Below are 26,015 nucleotides of genomic sequence, written 5' to 3' on the forward strand. Positions count from 1 at the left end.
TATTTTGTCAGAGTTTTAATGAGCATTCACATATTGTACAAATTAAACAAAGGCAGGAGAAATTAATTCACGACACAAAACTTGGCAAAGTTAAATTGGTCTTTGTTCATACAAGTGCACAAAGACAATCCTGCAGAAAAGAAGATGGTTTAAAATAGTGTACAATGGGAGCTGTGCATTAAACAAAGCCATGGGCAAATGTATCTTTAGTTGTGGTTTACATTTATTATTGTTGTTTTAATAACATTAAAAATTCCTGTTTAATCAGAGACTTGCAGCATTGAGGCCCTGTAAGGCCTATTAAACTTTAATATGATCAATTGACATTCTCATAACACTTTTGTCATTTGTATGTCATGTCATGTTATGAATTTGCCCAAAGGAAAAATAAATTATAGGACTGTAATATAATGACAGCAATACAAATTGATAATTAAACAAGTAAATCAATTCAAAACAGCAATGCATCTTTCTTACACATTTCTGTCACTGCTACATGTTGGGAATTGGGAGAGAAAAAGAGAAAATTCTTTCCAACGTTTCATTCTGTTGGAGACCAACATGCATTCTTTGCACTATACAGTACTTCAACTTGAAACACAACAACATTGACAACAGCCAAGAAAAACAATCACACTATGTTCTTCATAAACAAATACATTTAGGAACATTCTTCAATTAAAAAGTGTCATCTCTTATACAGTACAGCTCATATATGTGTGACCTCGATAGTAACAGTACATGGCAAAGTATTAAATCCGAAATATGAGGAATATTTTTAAAAATATTTCAAAATATATAAAAGATAATTTCAAATTCAACCACACAATTCCATGCATAAATTGTAGAATCTATTTCACAAGCTTGGAAGAATTTTGCAATACAGTCCTTACCATAAAAAGCGTAATTTCATGTGAAATGGAATCTACAGCTTGATATATTCTGAGATATATTCAAATATATTCCTTATATGCTGGATTTTATGTTTTGACACATTCACTTCATGACTGCCTTGTAAACTTTCATTAATTGGAGGGGGATACCCAGTTCACAGTAAGTCAAGTATTCATGTTTTACCAACATTCAACGACTTCTTCTGTCATCTAGATATTGAATCTGAATATTTGGGCCAGTCTCACGGAAGGAATTTACAGAAGAGCTAAGGTCACCATGTTGGTTGCTTAACAACAACCTCAAGCCAAGGAGGACATCTTTTAAGGTAAAAAGGCAAAAGGTAATCTCCAGATTTACAAAGGCCGTTAACAGCTAACTTGACACTCTGGCAGAGAGTGGCTTTCTATAATATGGTATACTATTATTATATTTTGAAATTAGTGGTAATTAAAGAAAGTAACAAAAAAATAATAATAATAGCAAAGAATTCTACTGAGTTTTATTTTTCCTCTGTTCGTGGTACAGAAATAAAGAAGAAAAAAAAAATAGATGGATCCCAAGAGAGGAAGAGATGGATTCTTTTGTCTATAGTTGTGTGACATGTTTGTGAGATATGCTTAGGCCTAGGGCAGAAATCTTTAGAGTTTTTGTTTAGTGTCAGACTATCGTAAAGCCTTTAAATCTGCGACCAAACTCAGCCAAGGCAGCTGGGACAGGAAGGCATACAGAAAATACAGCATACAGTAGTATAAGTCACAGTTCATCCAGATTCAGCCTGCGTCACCACTTTTCCTTCCAATAAAGAGTGCGTATTCCTACCTCTGGGCAAGGTCAAACCTTAATGCGCTACATTAAAGCTCCTTCTGCTGTATTTTAGGGGTCTATAAAAAGTATACCCTAAGATGGACAAATATATTTAAATGTAATGAATAATCAATAGAAATATTCCTGCAATATTTTAAGAGCTGTGTAGTTTGGAGTTCATACCACTAAATAGCTTTGCGTTTGTGTGTACGTGTGCGTGTGTGTGTGTGTGTGTGTGTGTGTGTGCATGTATGTATGTATGTATATATGTATGTATGTGTGTGTGTGTGTGTGTGTGTGCGTGTGTGTCCATGTGTGCGTGCATGTGTGTGTACGTCTGTGTCCGTGTGTGCATATATATGTATATATGTGTGTGTGTGTGTGTGTGTGTAGAGCCCTCTAGTGGCCTTTCTAGCTCTTGCGCTGCTCCTGCTCTTTCTTGCGCTGCTTCTCCTTCTGTTTCTCCAGCTTCTCCTGGGCCTTGCGCTCCTTCTCGGCGGCGGCGTGCATGTCCTTCAGGCGGCGTTTCAGAGCGCTGCGGTCTGATGAGTTGCTCACACCCAGGCCCTGAGCAACAGGCACAGCTCAGTCAGAGAGACAGACAGACAATGTCATTCTGTATCTGTTAGCATCCCTTTAACAAGCCTTTCAAGGCCCTGAGCAGCAAGCACAGCTCAGTCAGGGAGACAGACAGACAATGTCGGGCTGTATCTGTTCGCATTCCTTTAACAAGCCTTTCAAGCTGCGACCAAACTAAGCAAAGCCAGCTAGGACAGGAAGGCATACGGAAAATACAGCATACAGTAGTATAAGTCACAGTTCATCCAGATTCAGCCTGCGTCAGCACTTTTCCTTCCAATAAAGAGTGAATATTCCTACCTCTGGGCAAGGTCAAACCTTAACACGCTACATTAAAGCTCCTTCTGCTGTATATTAAGTCTATAAGGTGTTTAAGAAGGGCAAATATATTTAAATGTTATAGATAATCAATAGAAATATTCCTGCAATATTTTTGAAGAGCAGTGTAGTTTGCAGTTCAGACCATTAGGTGGCAACAAGGCACCGTACCATTTGATTTAATATTCCAGAGACTCAAACAAATCACTGCATTGGGTTGAGGCCACTCCAAAGATGCTAATAGGAAGTGATGTCTGGGACAAGACGTAGTAGCGTCGGTACCCATCGGCAGTCTTACAAAAGCGTTTGTCAGCCAAGCTCAGCCCAGGTTAAATAACAGCCCGGCCATCCCGGCCGTTTTCTCGTGAGCATAAAACGCACCATAAACTTTAATTCGCTGTCATTTATTCTGCTTTTAGGGCCCCTGTGCCGGGCCTGCTTTTGGACACGCTCGTGCTAGCCTGCTAGCCCGGCCCCGCCCTACAGAGAGACTGCAGTGCCGGTGCCCCCCGACGGTGGGGGGGGGGGGGGGAGGGGCAGGCTGCTGGGTGACCCCGCCCCCGCAGGCCTGGCGCTGGCCCACATGATTTAGATTCCTCGCGCCGCGCGCTATGGATTCCGGGGGGGCGCTGTCCTGCTCGTGATGTACAGCCCTGCTGACTGAGGTCAGCGCCGCCCAGCTCTACAGCTGCTCTTCAGAATTAATGAGGGGACTGACCGCACTGAAACAGCTGAGACCCGACGGTCCGGAGGAGCCTGTTTGCCGGTCAGGGTGCAGTGCTTTACTGCGCCATGGAAGCCTTTGTAGCTTCCTGTTATCCACAAAGGTGTCACGTCTGTGGATGACCCTGCTTCGGTGGCGGGGTCATGAGCCACTGGCCTTTCTAGAAGGTTCTGGGGTGAAATTGATATTCACCTGTACAGCTTCAAGGGCACGGACAGGGCCCTTGATGTTATCAGAGGTGTGCCTCTCTGTAATTGCTGAACATATCTATATTGATTCTTGCATCCGGGCGTGACATTGCTCTTGTATTCTCGCAGATGGTGCTTTACTGCAATTGTACCACTTGCTGCACTAACACCAGCAGTATAAAACGGCTACCGAAATTTGTAATATGAAAAAATGAACCAAGCATTGCACGTCAACCTCCATGAGGGCATCTCCTGAGCAAAAAAAAATATAAAAATGAAAAAATGAATCCAAAATCATAACAGGTACCTTGGTAAGTACAGTTTGTGAAGATAATGTCTGTATTAATTATTGAGTTGGAGGTACAGGTTGTGAACAAAAATGCTAGCACCAATGTCAATTCACTAATTAAGGTGCAGGGCCAGTAAGTGTGGCCATTATTGCCTGTGTGCCTCATGGCATAGTGTCTGCCAGTGTCTGGGATTATGCAGGAGGAATATGACACCACTCTTCCCTGAGAAAGTCAGTGAGCTCGCACTGAGTTGATGGACAGGGAACACGCCATCTCAGACAACGTTCCGGAACATTCCAACAACGGTGGATTATGTTCAGATCAGGTGACTGAGTCATAGTCATATCACAACATGCACTCAGTCACGACATCAGAATCGTGCTCCTGAAACCATTGGGAGGCTCGTGCTTTGTGGCTGTGGCCACTGTCATCCTGAAAGATATCCCTCTCTGCAGAAAACAATACTTTAATGTGGGCGATGGTCACTCAGTGCCATAAAGTAATGACAGGCCTCAGCCTTGTCACGTCAAAAAATGCACCCCATACCATCATAGAAGCGCTAGGCACCTTCGTCGCTGGAACTGTGGTGTTCTGAGTGTTTTACACTAAATGTACTATGTACACACCAAGTAGATGGCACTTAAAAGACTGATGTAATACTCACGTAATGAATGGCTTTCTCTGGGTTTATACACTAGCGTAAGTAACACGCCTGCATTAGCGGTGCACTTCTGCATCCGCTCAATAAACGAACAGAGACGACGGCATGCCTACAGGGCTGACACGGCACAATTCCACAGAAGAAGAGTGGGGCGAATGGCCAGTATTACCGCGGGACTGTACGCCACTCCGCCCTTCTCACCTTCAGCTTACTCCCGTCCATCTGCAGCAGCTGCTCCCCGTCGATGTCTCTGGCAGTGAATTCTGGGATGTACTGCTCCATATTCAAGCCCTTCAGCCACTGGCACACCTGCTGCGTGCTCCAGGTCGACACCAAGCACAGGGGCTCGTCCAGGAGCTGGAGAACAGGGCCCGGGGGTGCCCAAAGAGGACTGAATTAGCATGGCTCAGCTTGATTTCCATTCCTTTGACATTTCCCTTGACTGACACGATTTCGACCGTAGTTCAGCTGGACCTTGCACAGTTAGTCAAATATGAACTCTTCTGAGGTTACAGTTAAAGCAAATGCAGCAGTAAATTTATGTAAAAATCAGAATCAGAACAACAGGTTTCAGAGGTAGTTTTAACATTTAAAATAGAGATATTGATACAGACAGGAGAGTTATAGTCTCAATTATTCAGCTACAATCAACTGTTTTTGTAGTCTGCAAATGGTCTATATTTCCATGACTGCAGAGTTTCGCAGCACTCAGAGTTAGGGGTGATTTTACAGAATATCTAAATCACGTTACAAATAGCATAGTTGCGATTCAGGCCACGTCCGTGGATTTTATGAGCTATCGTGCAATGAAACGCGCAGCTAAGTTGCGGCGGTGATTAAGCCTCCCTGCTGCTATCTGAAACTGGCAGGCAGTAGGAAGCTGCTCCACAGCTACGGTCTGCAGGGGCCCAGAAACCGCTGATTGCGCTCGCGTAACGAGCGGAGCGACAGAGGAGGCAAGCCGACCGATAAACGGGCACTGGCCTCTACCTCAGTCAGACCGAGCAGCAGTGCGGGGCCCGCCTCTCAGGCGGTGACGGACAGGCGAAGAGTAGCGGCACGACCCTATCAGCACGGAGCTACCGAAGCGGACCAGAGTAGCCGCGAGGGAGTCCGTTTTACCGAACATTACCGATTTCCTCATCCTCACACCAACATGTCTGACGAATTCTAGTTGCAACAAGCCAAGTCACATGATTGGCCGGGTGCAATGATATATAGCCTCCTCTGAACTGTTGCACGGTATCTCAACCAGCTAAGCATCGGCAGTCTTTCCAGTTTGGTGAATGGAGGAGACGGGTAAGGATGTAGCGACCCCTCCCCCCGGTGGACACTCACTTCGTCTGAAGACTGGGACAGGGTCTTGTACGGGTGCGAGGACCGGGACTCTTCCACTGACCCGCTGGACACGCGAGGGCTCCGGGGGCAGACCTCATCACTGAGAGTGGAGTCCTGCAAGAGCGAGAGAAGCCGGCAGGTGATAGGGCCACCCAATCTCTCGGCTAAGAAATAGGCCTACTGTCACACGGGTTAATTTAAATACTGAGGGGAAAAAAGTTCTACTGAGAACAATCAAAGACAATCTCTGTGAACAGATCTGAAACATATTAGAGGCTGTCATTTGACAGAAATGTATTTTCATGAATTAGGAATGTCTTCACCAGAACCAAGCACAATGTAATGTACTTACTACACCCAACCTTTTCACATTCATATCTGAAATGACCTCAATGACCATAATGGGATCAATAAAACCAAGCGGCAATTAACCACGAGCAGCTTTACGAGGGATAAGGTGGGCACACATTTCAATGTTCATTAGTGCCGGTGATTTACTTTGTTCAAAGAGCACGGAAATCGATAATTTAGAGGTACAACGCTCTGGTAGAAACAGAACGTTTTGAGCGGTCCTTATTAATTACCTAACGAACAGCAAGTGCACTGGACCTGGGTTGTCGGATAAGATTTTAATTAGATACATTTCTCGTTTCCACGTGTAATTAGAAACTATTCTATATTCTATATAACTATAGGGGCTAATCACCTTGTAGCCTACGGTGGGACTGCCCCAGGTCCGGCACAGCCGTCAAGTGCTTCTTATTTCAGGCTTGGATTTCTCATCTGTCTTTGAACATGCAGCTCACACTGGGGCGCTTGCGGTTTTTGAGAGGAAAACCGAGCCGCGAACGTTGTTCGAAATTTCCGAGACGCTCTCTAGCTGCGCGGTAAAGTGGCATAACGCAGGCTAAGCTGCCGTGGTTTCGCCCCCATATGACCCGTCCTGTTATCCTGTGCCGCGGACAGAGCGGGCCCCGCGTGGACGGCGGACCCGAAAGCCGCCGCCGCGCAGCCCGGAGGACCGAACAGAAGCAGCAGCTGCCTCTCCCGGATACCACGCTTATTAGAAAGCCATTATTCCCGGCCAGGCAGCCGCGGGGAATTAAATGGGCTTTGTTTTTCAACGGAGCCTCTAATTGCTATGCCAACCATGAGTAAGAGCCTTACGTTGGAAAGCTGGGGGAAAAAACACAACCCAAAGGCTATGCATCAAATTTTTCTGAAGCTCAAAACCTTTATCTTTAAAATGCAAGATGGTGCGAGAGCTCTTTGGATGAAGCCACAGAGAGTTATGTGAAAAGGGACAAACAGTTTGCGGCTGCTTTCGTGGAAAAAAGTGCAACTGTGCAATCTGAAGATTCAATATTTATTTTTAATTGTCCAAATTCACACTGATACAAGCCCATTGCAGGGCTGTGGTGCTCTGACTCATGCATCATTGTCATTTTGAGGTTTTATTTCTAGGCAGAGCAGGATTTCTAATGAACAATGACCCAGGAATAAGCATCCTGTAAAGCCTCTTTGTTTATTAATACCAGAGAGGTATTGTTTGAGATAAATGTATGCCCTGTAAAATATATACACTGCATGTCTGGTTGATGAATAAATTTATGTTGCTGAGAGCAATGACAACCTTTTAGAAATAGAAAATTACATTTTATATATTTAGTGTGTCTTACACATGTATGTGCTTAATATGGATTCCATTCATACAGTAAAAATGAAAATATAAATGATCACATTACCATGGTCACAGTTTTTTTTTAAGTCACAGAACTTCTGCTAGCTTAGACTAAGTTTAAACTAAGCCTGTCTTTAAATCCTTTCAAAGTGTCCATCCAGAAGGGTTCAGTACTGTATTTCTGTTGAGTCACTGTTGAACAAGCAAGTGGTGTACACATTCCTGTTCTTTATAGCTGCATAGCGTTTCATTGTTTAGTGAGGAATTTGTGATTGTTTGTTTGTCTGTGATTCGCTCTAAATACAGCCGAAGTGAGATTGGATCAATGCCTTCTCACCATAAGAAGTACAATTGCAAACTCATCTGATTGACAGAAGTTTTTCCATTTCTATTGGGGATGAAATAACACAAAATGGTCCGTTGTGTAAATATAGCACCTGGCTCTACTTTTTCTCAGAAGGAATTGACGCAGTGGAAAGAAGCCACACAGGATCCAAATAACGACTCTCCCCTCTCAAGTCAGTTGGAGGCTGAGGTCTGTCAGGGCTATGGCAGACATCAAAGGCAAGACAGGATTTTATTCCATGCCTTTCTCTTGTCTTTTCCCCAGTTCCTTTGTGCTTGATTCCTTGTGTTCACCTCTATTAGCACCTCATACCTGTTCTAGCTCAAAGGTATTAGGCCAGCCAGTCAGGCTAATGGATTAATTTAGCCTTGGGGGCTGTTCTCAGAGGCCACTACCTTCACAGCTGCCTCTGTTATTTTCAAAGGGACGCTTGCTACCTCGAATTTTGAAACAAACCGCAGACTCTCGATGTCACTCTGCCGCCTCTCGGCGGTTGGATTTTTTCAACTTTCACCGCTTGGTCGCTCGACTCGACAATGTACAACCGCGAGGGCTTCAGTTCTCTCCGCGGTTGTTGGCAATGTCACCATAGAAACGATTGGACACGCCCCCCCTCCAAGCAACCACCTCTGACAAAAAATAGCTAGCGGCTTTTGGAAGCAGATGAATGTGGCCTGTGAGAAGAGTCCCTTAGAGACCCAGAGACTGATTTTGCTCCAGTTTTGTTTGTTTGATCTTTGATGTTTTTTATGGTTTCATTTACACAGTAAAACCACAGCACATAAAGCTTAAGTCCAAAAAATTACAATGCCTGTTCAGAGACGTCCAAACTTTACTCACTTTCCTTTTCAGTACCCTTACGTATTTGCATTTCTGTATGAAAGTTAAAAAGGGGGGAAATATTTGGATGCACCAAGTATTTATGAATCTGCCTTGAACAGCCATTGCGTCCCTCATAGATTAATAAGCATGTCCAAACGCGTTCCCTGGCGTTCATTCACTAACTTTTTTTTGTTGAGTATTCCTATTACTCCAGAAATGATGAAATAAGTACGGACTGGCGGTCAAACACACGCTGAACAATACCAGTGAAAAGGCGGTGGCTGCAGAGCTACCTGGGAGCTGGACTTGCGGGGGCTGTGGCTCTGGGAGGCCCCCTTCGGGGAGAAGGAAGCGGTGCTGCAGGAGGAGGCGGAGCCCCGGGCGCTGTCGCTGAACCAGGAGAAAGGCACGAAGGGGGGCCCCGAGGACCGGGACGGGCTCTCCGAGGGCTCCCTGCCGGGGGACGCGCCGGGCCAGACGTGGGGGGGGGAAACAAGGATACGCCACGGGGGGCTTTTAACAGGGCCGCCAAAACCGGGAAGGCACAGACAGTTCTGTTTGCATGCTGTCAAGCGTGCCGCCCCTCAATAACACGGCATCTCATCCAATAGACTAGGACACAAATCAATATTTAAAAGTCCTCTCACAGACCTGAACTACTATGACTAAAATAAAGCCTCACATTTGTTCATGTATACCAGGTACAGAGACTTAAAGGGATAGTTCAAGTAAATAGAGATATTAGAGGTATTAAAATAAATATGATTTCAGTTTTAGTGTATGTCTTTGATTGGCCCAGACAATTTTTATGTCCATTGAAGGATATTTTACATGCTTACAGATCTTATCAGTTTCTGATGACCGATGGCTGGTATCGGAGCATTTGGGGGGGTTTGTGGTCTTAAAGCAAGACAATACACTTCAATAACTCTGAAGCAGCTTGTAGAGCGGTTTTGTGTTGAGTGCATGTGAACAGATTAGTTTATTCACAATTATATACATCAAATTTTTATACATCTTTTTTTTTGAAAGCAGTGGCCTAAGGTACTGTAGGAAATTGCTCCAGCTGTACATAAATATAAATGCAAAAATAATTTATGCAGCTGTTAGCAATGGGAGTGGCTGAAGTAGCCAAAACCACAAATTAGAAGGGGTGTCCACATACTTTTGGCCATGTAGCGTATCTAAAATATCTTGCATTGTCTGGGCCAATGAAAGCAAAAACTAAAAGAAAAATTATACTGAAAACCCCAGACATTAAACTATTCCTTTAAATACCATGTCATAAGGTGACCTCACCGGTTTCCCACTGATAGCCTGTTGGACTTCTCCTTCCGGACTTTTCCATAAGAGCGTCGTAGGGTGACCCTGTCAGGACAGAGGAGGCAGTTATCTATCCTTCATTTAAAACAAACTAACATCAATAGATATTGCTATTTAATTACCTCTCCCATTACTGCACTGAATTAGCTGCTTGATTTATATTTCGTTTAGTTTTATTCATGCATTCATAATGAATATGTAAAAAAATGTTTATATTAACAGTTTGATAAAACTTTGAACATTTCAATGAGGTACAGGTACAGTATGATCACTACGGCTGCCGATCTGTGACATTATAAGAGCACCCTGCATAACTTCTGACCCCAGATCAAGGAATCTCCTCTTAGTCTTCTTATCCAGGATGACCGTTGGGCTGTCTGGCTCTACCAGGCTTCTGTCATGGGCGTCGTCTGAAACACAAATGTCTCCATGACATAACTGTTCATTTACTGTGGGCCATCAAGCCATAAAGCATTGTTTGAGCAGATGCTTTTCTTCAGAGCAACTTACACGTTTAACATAGCATCCATGTACATTACAGTACATTACTGCCATTTAGCAGATGCTCTTATCCAGTGACTAATAATGCAAACACAAGTGCAAAGGTCAGGGATTGTAGAGCAGTAGTTAATTAGCCAGAGAAAGTATAGTCTCAAGAGAAATATCACACACATTATATCCATTACTCATGCCGCTAGATATATGCTGAAGCAATTCAGATTATGTACCTTGCTCAAGGATACATGCAGCAGTGCCCCGTCTAGGATTCAAACCTGCAACCCCTGGGCTGCGCAGTTCCCTAACCACATAGAGCGGCGTTCTGAACCTCACCCTGACCTTCGCCCTCGGGGCGGCGCTCCTGGCGGGCGTAGAGCGGCGAGCCGTCGGAGCTCGGGCAGGACTTCGACGGGGAGCTGGTCGGGCTGGAGCACAGGGCCTCCTGGGACGAGGTGTTGGTGAGCTGTTTGTAGCGTCCTTTGGGCGCGGGCGACGCCGCCTCGCCCTCCCCCGGGGCGCGGCGCACCAGGGCGGCGTCGAAGGCGAAGGCGGGGCCCCTCGGCACGGGCGAGGAGGAGAGCAGAGAGTCCGGGGAGGGCGAGGATCCCCGCAGGGTCGAGTGGAGGGGAGAGCGGGCGCTGTGCAGAGGGCTGCCATAGCTGTCTAGTGACTTCCGAGACAAAGACACAGGTCCACGAATCACCGTCATATTTAACCCATTACTTTACTCTCAGCAACTCAATATACTCCCAATAATTATATATAGAAGTGAATTAGTGCTTAGAAACATGAATAACTTCATATTCATAATAACTTCATTTTCTATATTCATTTGATTCAGGAGGAACATTGAAACATGTCTGGCTTTTCTTGTACAAACATCAACCGTGTATACTATTCTATAGCAAACCTCAGCATAATTGAAGTGTAATTGAAGTTTATATAGTTATGCTTCACATATGCTGTAGTATACTTATTTATATGGGTAGCTGTGTACTGCATAGACATCCAAGCTTGGTAGATTCAGAGAATGCAATGAGCCCATTCACATCATATCACCATCCGTGTAATTCATCACTTCTTATAGTTTCTGAACACACACAGCTTTCATCTTTAAAGGTAACATCCATCACAGGGCATGCTGAGAATTACAGAGGAATTGGGCGATGGCCTTTGCCACTGAAAACCACTAGAAATTTATTTGAAGCTTTGATTCATCCAAAGTCCTTTTTGAAAAGGTTTCCATTACAGTACACAAGCTGGTCAATTCAATTGCTGCAGCAATGCTTTGAATTGTTACTTTGATAAAATAAAAAAACAGTTATTTTCTTCAAAAAGTTTTTTTTTTTTATTGAAAGGAGATGACATTCCACCCTCCTTTCATATTTTCCTGCTTTATTTTGGACAGGCAGAAAGCAGAGAAGAAAACATCGAGAAGAGATCAAAGCTCAGATGGGGCCATGGCCAGGGATCTGACCACCAACCAGGGGCGATTCCAGGATTTTAAAGATGAGGTGGAACAGGGGGGACCAGGAACCAGTCGGGGGGGGGGGGGGGCATGGAAAAACAGAAAATTATATCAGAAATAAATACAGCGTTGAAAATTGGCTTCGAAAACATTGGGCATGATTTTCAGGCTCTTGTGCAGTGCCCTGTGCCCTAATACAGGTGGTATTACATGAGTCAGGCAGCGATTGACAGCGCTCTGATCCAATGGCGTTGGGCATTGTCAGATTGACAGTACTCTAGCCCAATGGCGTTGAGGGGGCACCAGGGGGGGCCAACCATATTTCAGGGGGCCACCCCGTGCCACCCCTTTAGACACACCCCTGCCACCAACCGAGCAGGAGGGGCCTGTGGGATTTAACCCACCCTCCAGCTAGCCAATTGTGTTCCACTGCGGTGGAAGACCAGCGTTGAGCCGTAACTCAGGACTGCTGTTCAGACTAGGGCCCAGCACATGCTCATGGCTCCACCTAATGAGCCACTCGAGAGCTCGTGGGCATATGCATTCATCATGATCTCTGTCAGTTTCATTCCAGTTTTCAGTTTCAATCTGGAATTTTCCCTGCAATACTGTCTCTCTTTAGGGCTGACTGAATGACATTTCCTTCAACTCATGGACCTGTAACCTTTTTGTTGTTCGTTAAAAATGCAAGCACCTATTTTGCAGTTAAGGAAAGAACTGCATTTGCAGTGTATTAGTTCGCAAACGTACAAAAATTGTGTTTAATGGTCACACTTCCTTAAACTATGTGTGCTTGTGGTGATAAATTCAGATGCTGGAACCTTCCGTTGTCATCTCCGCACCTTTCTTTCCAGACTCTCCTCTCCCTCTGTGGAGCTGACGCTGTCGCGGAGCCGCGAGCGAGATGGGCGGTGCCTTCTCGCTTTGACGGACAGCTGCGCCCGGGCCTTTTGAAGACTGCTGTCCAGTAGTTCAGTCTCAGGAATGGCTTCGTTCAGATCTGAGGGACAATTCATCACAGATATAATGTCAGCTTACTCCTTTTTTGACTGAATTTGATTTAATGTCTAGACATTAAGGTATGAAATCCACAAAGGTTACAGCACAAGACCAATAATACAATTTGGCTTAGATCAGCTGTAGCCCCAGCATACTAAATCTGTCAATTTCATCCATTTCATGAACATGGGAAAATAACTCATTGTTGTAATTAAGTTTTTATTTTTTTTATGAACAAGGATCCCAGTGCAGTATGATAAAATACTGCAATCCCATGAATGAACACTTTGGAAACACAACAAATGTACACAACATAGAATTGGCTTTTCGCAGTGGCTAAAGTACTCTTTTGCGCTCTTTGCAGCTGTTCCTTGGACCTGAACCATTGACCGCCATCAGAAAGGGGCCGACATTCAATTAATTCAGGTGCCCCCCCTCCAACCCTAGAGACGCAGCGTTGAGTTTTGCTTATTTGACGGCAGTCCCTTTGGGGCCCCCGGTGTCACGGAGGCGGGGGGGGGGGGCCGACGGGGTCGCCCGCTGCCCGGCTGTCACTGGGAAATGGGGGGTACGAGCCAATCCGAGCCGGCTGCATTAATGAGACGGCGCTCTGCACGACCCGCTCTGCGGAGAGCGCGTTTTCACCGGGGCCTTTCCCATCAGTCACTGTCTTCTGGACATCAACAGGCGTGTGGTCTTTGCCATTTATTTTCTTTTGAAAAGATGTCTTTTGTATTTGCATAACATGAAGTAATAGGATGACATGCTACACGCTGACATAAGACAGTATGCCAAATTTTCTTGTAGGCAAGTGTACAACTATTTATTATTAAAAACAAGACTGCGGAGGAGAGGTGTGGTTACAATGCCAACTGCCAATGGAGGGCAGGGGGCAGTGGTTAAGTCAGCCTGCAGCTGCAGCTGTAGGCAGCCAGGTAATCAGCAGTAATCTGTATCTGTTCTCCTTTTGGGATGGGGGCGGGGGAGCAGGGAAAGACATTCACATTGGTTTTGATTGAACCAAGCAAGAGTGCCGTTTATTGGTGACCTGGGAATTAAATTGTGTTTTGCTTGTGTTGCCACCCTAGCAGCATTTTGGGTTTCTTGTTTAATAAACCGTGGTGCGTCTCAGCCACCAGCTGCACATTACCTTTTTCACAAGCACCTTTTGGCTGCCTTCAGAAGCCAGGAACTGTACTTGTAAAATCCACAACGCAATGAAAGCCTCCTTTTCCCATTGTCTTCCTTGAGCTCGGCCTGAATCCTGCCAAATTGTCTTTATGGCCAATAAATTTGGCAAATGGAAACGGAAAAGGTACAGAATGCTGGTCGCAGTATGAATTTGAAAGCTGTATGAAAAAGTGGCACAACATGGCACAATGAAAGCTAGAGCGAAACATAGCGGCAGTTTACGTAACTGACAGAATATCCTTATGTTTCGCAAGACACGTGTGGGAAAGTAGATCATGTTGCATCTGTGGCAAAAGACCCCAAGAGAGTCTGAGCATGTGAGCAATGAGAAGAACACAGCTCAATAATGTTCACCGACCCAATCCATCGCGCCAGTGTCCACTGTGTCCAATGGTCTTTCTCAATGGCACAGCTGGGACCAGGCTGGTCTACTCACCTCAGGCCTCAAGTAGAGCCTCTCTGGTGACTGGGTGCTGTATGTCAGCTTAGCTCATTCATGTTACTGGTGCTGTTCTGCTATAAGCAAGCTGTGGGAGGAGTCAGCAAGACACCCACCAGCATCGCTTTGTTATCAGTGTCTGTGCGATGAAAGATGATCTGACCACTAATCACAACAAAAACCCAGTGGTAAAAATAATATAGGGAAATCGATAAGTAATATTAAGATTTAGGCCTTTTGATGGAGAGGTTATGTTTAGGTTGTTGTCTCGGTCTCTGTCTGGGCAGATGTCCATCTCATGGCAGTTCTATGGCTCTGTATGTGCTGTTGCAGGTAATGGGAGCAATCATGTTGCCTGGCTCCAGACCTGCAATGTTTAATTGTGCAATGCACCTCACATAGAAACCCAGTCATGTTTTCCAACCAGTTCACACAAAAACACCCATGCAACTGAGAGCAAACGCTACTTTTTCTGATCTATCACTGACCTTGGCCCTTATCATGCCATCTTTCCTTTATGTCTGATCTTCCGCGGCCGATGAACCCATACGAGTGCCTTATCTACACAATTCAGTCAGGCCAACTCATGCAATATAATTATTTTGGTTTGGCAATGAATGGATAAGCTTTAGGAACGTCTGTGCATGCACCAGCGTGCACTATCCTATCAAACAGGGACCATGATACATCTACCCTACTAAATGGGAGGAATATCAAAAACCCCCTCTGTACCTAGAAGCAGATCCAAACAACGGGTGGAAGCTGGGGTAGTGGAGGGTGAGCAGCAATCCTGTGAGCAGCAGCAAGCAGAGCATGCAAAGAGCAGCACCAGAGATCAGAATGTTGGTTTAAAAAGGTGCTCCATTTGAGATGTGTGTATGTGATTGGCTGAGTATGAAAACATGTAGTGAGGTGTGTATGTGATTGCTTGAGTATGAAAACATGTAGTGAGGTGTGTATGTGATTGCTTGAGTATGAAAACATGTAGTCGTGTGTGTATGTGATTGGTTGAGTATGAAAACATGTAGTGAGGTGTGTATGTGATTGGTTGAGTATGAAAACATGTAGTGATGTGTGTATGTGATTGGTTGAGTATGAAAACATGAAGTGATGTGTGTATGTGATTGGTTGAATATGAGAAAATGTAGTCGCTGAAGCTGACCAATGGAGTTTCCTGACCAAATTTGCTCTGGGCATTTCATGTGCGACGCTCATTGCTTTTCAAAACAGTGATGAATTCAAAATGCAGCATGAATTTGACCAAACTGGCAGTCACCCTTGCCAGCCTAGAGAGAGAAACACCTGCTCAGGGCAGCAGCAGCAGCATTCGCTGTAATTGATCGATGGAAGTAATTCGTATCAAACGACAGTCAATGTCACCCATTAAACCTTCAACCGTTAATAGCTAATGTTAAAACAAGCCAAGACACATTTGTGTTAAACTCCTCTCCTTAAAATCCTCTTTCTCTGGCTCTCTCATTCTATCTCAGTCTTTTCATTTTTCCTGGTCAGTCATGCACACGCAACGAAAAATATTTTTCTAGACAGGATGAAAGGACGACTCTGCAGCTCCTTTAATTAACGTTGAGGTACAGCACAGCTTTCACCACGAAGTAACATCCATCAGGCAAAAACTGTGGGAGATGCAGATTTGATTTGTAGTGCAGTAGGTTTGGTCACACCTGGCGGTGCAATCTGCCTGATGAACCTTCAGCGCGTTCCTGACCCCAGCCATAGGCCCACACACGTTCCCAAATTGCAGCTCTTTATTGTTAGCTATTCTCCGAACGTCTTTTGGCACCAGGAGCCTTTTATATGAAAATTCTACTCACCCAGCGAGTTCATATTCTGATAATTGCATTAGCCAGCACCATGCCTTTGCCCTAATGGCACTCCTAATGTAATTTCTCAAGCGGAAGAGGCTAAAGGACCCCTTTCCCTCGCTGAGCACTGCGTGCAATGGGAGAGGCAGAAGGCGAACCGCAGTGCTTTTCACACGCGGACCGTAAGAAACAGGGACGGTCCACCAGACGTAGAACTTCCGCGCGTGAAACACGCGTGCGCGCAAAAGACGCTCGCGGACGCGCCGAAGCTACGCGAGGCGCGCACACGGACGCGCCCAAGCCGGCGGCGTGCGTGCGCGCGCACGGGGAGCCCGCCAACCGCAGAACTTTTACGCCGCTCTCCGTTACGACCCATAAAGCCCGCTGACACTGTGGAGCGGGAGGGAGATCCTATTAAGCTGTCAGCCCTGGCAGATTACCAGCGTGAGTGATGGGAGGCGATTCATCAGGGACAAAGTGGGCCGGCTTCCGATGGGTTAATGGCCTTCTGCACACCGCCTCCCCTCGGCTGCCAGCTGGGGCTAATGCATAGCTCTACGGCAGGGCCGATGCTGTCATCTCACCTTCTTTCATACCGGCCCCAATGGAGCATTCGAAAGGGTGGAGGACCATGGACGTGTAGAACTGCAGATTACCGGTTTGTGACTAACACACAAGCTGATTAGATCTGCACGGCCATTTCGGCTCTGCACATTTTACAGCGGTGATGTTAGCCATGCATGAGGGCGGGACACGTTTTGCAAGCTGAATTTTATGGGAGGTGCATTTCAGACAATCTGATTTCTGAGGTCTGGGATTTCCATTCTTCCTAGCACAAGGTGCACCTCGTGGAATTAGTGAGCCGTGACTGTGAAAGAGTTGCCTGCACCAGAACAGAATTAAATTCCACCTTTATTGAAATTTGAGTTTGATGTCAATCACCTTCTTTGTTAACTATGTGTTTTATTGTGTCAGATCTGTTTCCTCACTATGGTTTTTGATTGCCACCAAGACTGAGCCGCAGGGAATTAAATGTATAAAGGAACAGAGTGTTCTTGAATATTGTTGCTAAGTGGTTCGCTGTGCACAATATAAATTATTCATATATTTCTCTGATCGCTGCTGTTAAATTCTGTACGAGGCATACAATTCTGTGAATCACCATTGTGTAACACAAGATCATACTGAAAACCCCTTAGATAGATTCTCTATATGGAAGAAAGGAAGTTCTGTCCCTGAATGTATAAACAGAAAGTCACAGGAACTCTGAGGGTTTGACTAGCTAAATTGAACATTTTAACAGGAAAAATGCTATCTCGTTTGAACCAGAGCCAGACTAGGAGGGAAAATCTCCTGGATACATCTAGAAAGCCAATTAAAGCAGGAACAGTTCTCTCCTGAACAATAAAGGGTAATATCAAGTTCAAAATAACAGAAAATATAAACTATTTTAATGCATGGAAACAATCACAGACATTCCCCATTCCCTGCCTTTTTGAGTGTTGTAGTCATGTAGATGTAAATATTTTGTCAGTAAGGAACGGATTGACACTTACAGTATTATCTCAAAATGGTTAGTTCTGCTGTAAAATTTTCCCTTGTCATGTGGACTAGCCTTGGACCCAGTTGTATTCACAGCCTATAGACTCCTCATTATGTTTATCCCTTGCAGAGCCTGCTAATTAACATGTTCGCTAATTATCTACATCCCCACATTCACAAGGTTGTGCACCTTGCAGTCTGCTTATTGGGGATTTGTTCATTCACTCGACTGTGCCCGTGGACTAAATGAAATAATTTAGCCAACACAATGAGACCATGCTTGAGACCATGTTTAAATGCAGTCAATATTCAAAACAGCAATTCTGAAGATTTGCATTCAGACTGATTCCAATTGAAATCCAAGCTAATGTAGCCGTTTTCAAGCGCAGATGCAAACTAGGACTTCAATAATCACTGCTTTTCCAGCATAAAGGTTTTTAGCAGGTACAGCAGCATGAGCATTCACTCTCACACCTTTAGATGTCGCAGACGTTGAAATTGAGACAAAACAGCCATAAAATAGACGCTAAATATTTTTCCTTAACCTCACATCTAGATCAGATAATGAGAATTTGAAAATATGAGGCTTTCATCCAATACATGATTTGTCACAAAATCCATGCAATTAATGTGTCTGTTTCCTTTCAGAACTACCCTGCAATTTTCTATCCATTTTTAGAGGCATCCTCTTTCCTTTTTTAGTCACTTGCAGAATTTCTAACTATTTTGAATGGGAATTTAAGTGTCACCAAATGAACTAAGCATTCTGGATTTGACGTTTAATGATTTGTTGTTTCCCGTTTTGAAACTGGAACTTCCTAGCCCACATAATTGTCATCTTCACGTTTGGAATTAACTCTTGAATATTTTATTCTTAACAAGCTGTTTATGAGCTCCTGCGTAATAAACCTCTTCAGATTCCAACTAATTATGCAAGTTTATGGTGCATGTAGATGTGCTGCATGTGAATCAACGGGCAGGACTAGCTCTCCAACAACCTGGTTGGAATTCAGCTGCAATTTAAGCGCATTCATGTCTTGCCAGGCCAGAATTTTGTTTACTCAGGAAAAATCATTAGCAGTAATATTACCTCAGCAAAAGCACTTTATAAACATTAAGATGCTATATCACATAGAAACAAAACAAAAACAGACAAACTGTCATGCCCTACAGAAAAAAGATCATTCTGCAAGACATTTCAAGGTACATTTCACAGTTAAATCCAAGCAAATGACATTCTCTGCCATATCGCAATGAAATGCAGTCTCCAAATGTGAATATTACATTGTTCTGTACTGTTATTAAGGAATGGCGGCCCCGTCGGAGAAGGTCGAACAGGAACAATTTTGCTGAAGCCGGGATGTGCGGTGCATTGACAGATGCACTTGTTGACCCCTCGCTTGTCCCTTTCGCCCCAAAGGCAAGCTGGACGGTGGACCATAATGGTTGTGCCTGCGGCGTCAATTACACGCGGCTGAAGAATTGAGTAGCTCCTCTTTTGGGCAGTTATTGGCAAATTGCGCAATTGTGTCTGTGTAATTGGTGTAAGCGGCAGCTGTGAAACAAAGCGGTGGACTACTCTGCGAGTAGCAACCGTGTCTGTCTGTGTAAGCGCGATCCTGTCTGATTCTGCTTCTCAATAAAAGTTCTTTTTTTTTTATACCCGCTAATAAAAGTGTGACAGGAAATGATGAATCTGTTCAATTCAAGTGGAAAAAAAAAAAGACTCCAGTCCGTACGGCAGTACTGTGCGGCAGAGTGGAGCACAGCTCTCGAACCCTGTCTCTACACGTCCCGGTTACAAATGTTTCATTAAAAAGTCAGAAGCTCATTGTAGGAGGAAGAACAGGCAGATAAAAGGGGTAAATCTAGCTTGTCTTTACATAGGATGGGTGTTAACATACAGAAACAGGCAGATACCCTGCAGGGAGTCTGTCCTGTCTCTCCCATTAGCCATGCAGCAGGTCCAATGCAAGGCTGGGCCCTCAGAACCCTTTCATCGCAAGCACCATTCCCAGCGTGGGCTGCTAGGTTTTATTACATCACAAACATATTCATTCAGTATAATAGGCACAGACACTCACACACAGAAGCAGGGAGGCCTTGGGTCCCGTGAAGTCCTGATAGGCACAGACACACACAGACACACACACACAAGCAGAGAGGTCTTGGGTCCCGTGAAGTCCTGATAGGCACAGACACACAGACACACACACACACACACACACACACAAGCAGAGAGGTCTTGGGTCCTGTAAAGTCCTGATAGGCACAGACACACACACACAGACACACACACAACACACACACACAAGCAGAGAGGTCTTGGGTCCCGTGAAGTCCTGATAGGCACAGACACACACACACACACACACACACAAGCAGAGAGGTCTTGGGTCCCGTAAAGTCCTGATAGGCACAGACACACACACACACACACACACAAGCAGAGAGGTCTTGGGTCCCGTAAAGTCCTGATAGGCACAGACACACACACACACACACACACACACAAGCAGAGAGGTCTTGGGTCCCGTAAAGTCCTGATAGGCACAGACACACACACACACACACACACAAGCAGAGAGGTCTTGGGTCCCGTGAAGTCCTGAGTCAGGCTGACTCTGGTCTTCCTGCCCAATCAGATTGCTGGCTGACACTACAGGGGAGAGCACAGCCCCACAGAGAGCGGCCATCTGAAACACCCGCCATTCACACTGCGGCGGCGTTCAGCTTCCTCCCTCCCGCCTCCGCCATCTCCGCACCGCCGCCAGAGATCTATGAAACCCGCAGTATCCGAGCGAGCGAGCGTGCCGCAGCCAGTCTGCTGCAGGACGCAATAAATGCATCGGAGCCTCGCGCAGCCGTACTCATCACTAGGTGCGTGAGAATATGTGATGTGATTTTGCAGCGCGTCGCTCATGTTCGCATATTCCGCGCTCCCGGCGAACGCCCCCGCGCTGCGGTGGGCGGGCGACAGCAGCCGCGGACGTATTTCTTTCCCGCGGACAGCGGAGCACTTTGCTGAGTCCGTTAAGGCTCTCATAAGGCATTATTGCTCCCTGCTCTACTGCCCCCCCCCCCCCCCACCACCACCTCACCCCTACTTCCATTAAATATCGACCCGCCCCTAGCTCCCCTCCCCCTCCCCTCCCCCCCGTTATTGCATCCTTCACAGCTTGTAAATAAATCAGGAGGGGAGAGCAAATGAGACCACCGCCTCCCCCAAACCCCGTAGGGTGACCTCCCCTCACCTCCCCAACCCGTAACTCCCTCGCTCGCGTCCCGGCCGCGTTCCCCTGAGGATGATGCGGGACGGGGGGGAGGGGGATGGTAGGTCCGTGCCCTGCAGGCCTGGGACCAGACAACAGACCAGGTCTCCAGTGCAGGCCTCTTTCCTTTTTCCCTCTGGGGCTGTCCACCAGGCGCCCCACGCCACCAGCCGTCCCTCTCCCAAATCCCGTCTGTCCTCCCAGAGTTTCTGGGTGAACGCCGTGTTCTGGGTCTGCTACACTGAGCATTTCATTAACACACGAGAGGCCTGTTTAATGCTGTCTGCTTGTATAGGGTGACTAACTCTGAACACGCGTCTTCAACTGAGCTGAGGTTCGATTACGGATGTCTGACGAGGGTTACGCATGAACTAGCGATGCAGCAGCGTACAGCTGGCTGAGAAACAGCTGAGCACCCAATTGTCCAGTTATTTGTGCTTCTCCAAAATGGGAGGATAGTACATTTGCATACACACACGTTTTAACTTTTTTTCCTATGCAGGTTCCGTTTTAGAATTCAAGATTAATATCTTACATTACTCATATATCAATTTAACAGCATGAAAACAACACAAAAAAGTTCAGCATCAGGAAAGTAATTATTATGTTAATTATTAATAGTAATTATGCTGTACAGTGATTGGATTTTGCCCTTGCTAACCAGAAGTGAGCACACTGAGGCCATGAACCAATAGGCTTAGATGCCAAATCCTGGTGCATCAAGGAAATGGGCCCTGGGAAATGGCTGCTCTCCTGGCACAGAAGGCCGAGCCCACACAAAAGACCTCACCACTGCCCACTTGCACGTCTGTGTTCCAGGAAGCTCTGCATTCTTATTATCGTAATCCAATTGACTTCACAATAGGCCAAGGAAGCCTAATGGAGGACATATCCCCTATTCTATGAACCAGGCTGTTGACAAAGCCCATCCTTATGAAGCCTTCACCCGGGGGCTAAAATGGCCGACTGCTGCGGGCCTCAGACAGGCATGAGTGGAGGGGGAGGCCGTAGGGTGGATGGAGGAGGGCAGAGGGCGGAGGACAGAGGGTGTAGGGTGTAGAGTGGAGGGTGGAGGGCACTCACCAAACACATGCTCAGTCTCGTCTGGCTGTGAGACAGACATCGTGCGGTGGACTCTGTTGAGAGAGAGAGAGAGAGAGAGAGAGAGAGAAGACAAAAAGAGAGAGAGAGAGAGAGTCAGAGCACCAGAGAGGGAGAGGGGGGGGGGAGAGAACGAGAGAAATACTTCATTGATATCGAATGTATACTGACGTATCATGATGAAACTGTACTAATACTGTACTGCAGTCTGGTTGCTGCAAAGGATCCAGCTAATTCTGTGCTAAACTGACACTCCCATCCCACAGAGGCTGATTTTGTACAGTATGTACATTCAAGAACAAATCAGCACTACAAAAACCTGCACTGTTGCATTTCTTATAGGCTTCAAATCTTTCAAAGAATAATTTTTTTTTTGAATTTTTTGCAGCTTCATGACATCGTTTTTAAACAAAACGGAAGGACGTATGATTGTTCTTCTGTTTCGAAATTATAATGGAAATACCTCATAGGAATCTATCCTGCGGTGAGTCTGACAGAAATTTCATTTTGATGAACAGGCCGTGGGTCACGTTCTAACGCAATCACGGCAGCAGCAGCAGCAGCAGCAGCAGCGGAGAGCAGGTTCTGTCAGGGTCGACCGTCAGCGTCAGCAAATGAGCGAAGGAGGCACCTGAGCTTTCGGCATGCCTAATGGCCGGGCCCTGCTCTACGGCTCCCATCATCCCTATCGATCGGCAGCATTTAGCTGACCGTCCGCCTGCTGACCCATTTCCTCGGGGGCTGTCGCTGACTAAACCGTGGGGGCGGAAGAGGATCTCGCCGAGGATGCCGCGCGAGCAAAGGGACTCGCGCAGAGGACCGTACGTTCCAGGACGCAGTAGTTTACCCTGTCAGGATTACGTGCGGCATCCACAGCGAGGAAGCTTTGCTTTAAAGAGGTCTGTTGAACATGTGCCGCTGAATCGTGCATTTTAAATCGGTTCATGCGTTTCAGAAATTATTACGTCGGATGACTTCGCTGACCGTAACAATGTTACTGAATGTAGGTATAACTGCTCAACTATACCAACGGTTGTTTCCCAGGGTTCAAATTCTCCCACTGACAAGTGCCCTTACACAAACGCCTCTAGGAAAGGGTAATGTTGTTATGCACCTATGGAAACCCAGGACTGTCATGTACTCACTATGTACTCACTGAACACAAACGTACTGCTAGGATCTCCCCAGTGGAATTGATCACCGTGTATTTGTCTCTCCTCGTTATCTAAATCAATATGCTGGTCGCATTTAAGTTTTAATATAGGGTCACGTGTGACCCGGTGGCATGCATGTACATTTTCAATTTGGTTTTGTTTTTACACTCAAATCTCCAAGTTGCTCACGGTGTATTCATGTGGTGTAATGTTTAAGGCAGCTATAGTCATCAATAACATTTCTAACATTGTGATAAATTAGCTTGTTTTTACTTGGGATAAGCGCATTGAATCTATGGGCCAATGAGAAGATCACATTTGGAATTGCTCTGTTACAGAGTCTCTGACTTAAAGTGACACCTTGCATCAGATATGTTTAGCAGTAATAGTAGTTCTGTGTTTAGTAGTAATTCTGTGTTGAGTAGTCGTTCTGTGTTTAGTAGTAGTTCTGTATTTAGTAGTAGTTCTGTGTTTAGTAATGGTTCTATGTTTAGTAGCAGTTATGTGTGTAGTAATAGTTCTGTGTTGAGTATTAGTCCTGTGTTTAGCAGTAGTTCTTTGCATAGTAGCAGTTGCAGCCACGCAGCAGTCTGTTCCAATGCAGCAGTAATGCGGAGCCTCGCACCATAAACAAAGCCGTTGGCGTAGGTGCGGACTCTCTCTCTGAGGCTTCTCCCACGGAAGTGCCGCCAGCCCGGGCACACGAGGGCCACTCGGTGTGGCGGCGGGCAGCGAGCGAGTGGGCAGCGCAGGAGAGATGAGCCATCTGCCACAGCCTGCCACCTGCGGGCAGCGTGTCCATATGGGCCTGGCAGAGGAGGGATGCACCAGACCAGCAAGGGGCGGGCGTGGCATAGCATGGCATGGACCGCGGCCGGACAGGCAGAGGGCGGACCGGACACTGACTTACAGGTGAGTATCGGTAGCGCACTGCATCTTCCTGTCTCCATTTGTCCATCTAGTTTTTAGCTCCTGGTTATCTCCCAGTTGGCTCTTCCGTGTTAGCTGAGCCAATTGGCAGATAACCAGGAAGCACTATAGGAGCTGCTTACAGATATAGACAAGATGGAGCTAAAAATGTAGATAGGTGGACAAACGGAGAGCGGAAGATACAGTGCTTTATGGAGGGGCTGACCCACGACCCCCGAGGTTGAGCAGGCATAGACCCGGGACTCTTGATGAGTGACAGTCCCTGCCCCGCCCCGCCCTGCCCCTGACTGACACTGAGACGGACTCCACCTCAATTACCAGGCTTTGCGTCGGTGGGGAACAGGCTGCAGTTAAACATTCATGAGACACAGCGCGCCCACTGACCCCTCCCCTGACCCCTCGGGGTGGGTAACGGGCTCTTAAACGGTGGGGCTGCTCACCGACACGCAGGCGACGCTCTCTGGCCGCCGTCGTGACGCGTGCATGACAGATTCAGACGGAAACCGCGCACGCTTTCTGATGCCCGAGCCATCCCGGGCAATAAAAAGCTAACGAGCGTGACACAGCAGGACACAACGGCCAAGCCTCTGGTGTTCCTCGGGACTTGAGGGAAAAGGCTGACAAGCACATAAAGAGAGGTGTAGAGAACAACTGATTAGCAAGACTGAGGGAAAGATGGAAAGAGGGACAAAGACAGTGGTAATGCAGACAGGAAGGAGAGAGGCACTCAACCGTGCAGACAGGAAGGAGAGAGGCACTCAACCGTGCAGACAGGAAGTAGAGAGGCACTCAACCATGCAGACAGGAAGGAAAGAGGCACTCAACCGTGCAGACAGGAAGTAGAGAGGCACTCAACCGTGCAGACAGGAAGTAGAGAGACACTCAACCATGCAGACAGGAAGGAAAGAGGCACTAACCCGCACAGACAGGAAGGAGAGAGGCACTAAACCGCACAGACAGGAAGTAGAGAGGCACTAAACTGCACAGACAGGAAGGAGAGAGGCACTAAACCGCACAGACAGGAAGTAGAGAGGTACTAAACCACGCAGACAGGAAGGAGAGGCACTAAACCGCACAGACAGGAAGTAGAGAGGTACTAAACCATGCAGACAGGAAGGAGAGAGGCACTAAACCGCACAGACAGGAAGTAGAGAGGCACTAACCCGCACAGACAGGAAGGAGAGAGGCACTAAACCACACAAACAGGAAGTAGAGAGGCACTAAACTGCACAGACAGGAAGGAGAGAGGCACTAAACCGCACAGACAGGTGCACTTGCGCCACACTTGGGTGCACATCCACATCCCAATTCAGTCCCGGTGCCAACCACAGGTGTACCGCTAGCCGGACACGTGGCACACTCCAGGTACAGGCTACTAGCGAGGGGGGGTTTGTAACCCTGTAAATTTCAACACTGGAGTTTGCGCAAGTTGCCTGATATTACAAATGAGAATAAGAGTTAGCCTCAAAGAATACAACACGTGTTCAGCAGTTGGCGGACCAGTTCAGAGCAAGACAGACAGCAGAGCGATGGAGACAGAGCCTCAAACCCCTCAGAGAGTCTTCGGCTTACAGTGACTTTTCTACAGAATACAGTAATAGAATGAGTGAGAAGCAGCGCATGCTGGGTA

At 46.3% G+C, this 26,015-nt stretch overlaps 2 protein-coding genes across 3 annotated transcripts in view; one reads left to right on the top strand and one right to left on the bottom strand.

Moving 5' to 3' along the window:
• Positions 1-26,015, bottom strand: part of samd14 (sterile alpha motif domain containing 14) — a 26,862-nt gene continuing 847 nt past the window's right edge. The window contains exons 2-11 of one of the 2 annotated variants that reach the window (XM_064321717.1): positions 22,284-22,336; positions 12,777-12,934; positions 10,800-11,136; positions 10,291-10,378; positions 9,945-10,013; positions 8,939-9,098; positions 5,797-5,910; positions 4,660-4,815; positions 2,092-2,265; positions 1-1,995 (exon numbers count right to left, since the gene is read on the bottom strand). In XM_064321717.1, the coding sequence (XP_064177787.1) occupies positions 2,110-2,265; positions 4,660-4,815; positions 5,797-5,910; positions 8,939-9,098; positions 9,945-10,013; positions 10,291-10,378; positions 10,800-11,136; positions 12,777-12,934; positions 22,284-22,323 (1,278 nt within the window). In that variant the 5' untranslated portion in view covers positions 22,324-22,336 and the 3' untranslated portion in view covers positions 1-1,995; positions 2,092-2,109. Of the gene's footprint in view, positions 1,996-2,091; positions 2,266-4,659; positions 4,816-5,796; positions 5,911-8,938; positions 9,099-9,944; positions 10,014-10,290; positions 10,379-10,799; positions 11,137-12,776; positions 12,935-22,283; positions 22,337-26,015 lie in introns of those variants that run through there. The other variant, XM_064321718.1, reaches the window with a different exon arrangement.
• Positions 24,314-26,015, top strand: part of LOC135248549 (histone-lysine N-methyltransferase PRDM9-like) — a 20,074-nt gene continuing 18,372 nt past the window's right edge. Inside the window, exon 1 of the mRNA XM_064323327.1 lies at positions 24,314-24,367. Coding sequence (XP_064179397.1) covers positions 24,314-24,367 — 54 coding nt within the window. The remainder of the gene's footprint in view (positions 24,368-26,015) is intronic.

This window comes from Anguilla rostrata, chromosome 2 (genome assembly GCF_018555375.3).
Source record: "Anguilla rostrata isolate EN2019 chromosome 2, ASM1855537v3, whole genome shotgun sequence".
Classification (NCBI taxonomy): domain Eukaryota; kingdom Metazoa; phylum Chordata; class Actinopteri; order Anguilliformes; family Anguillidae; genus Anguilla; species Anguilla rostrata.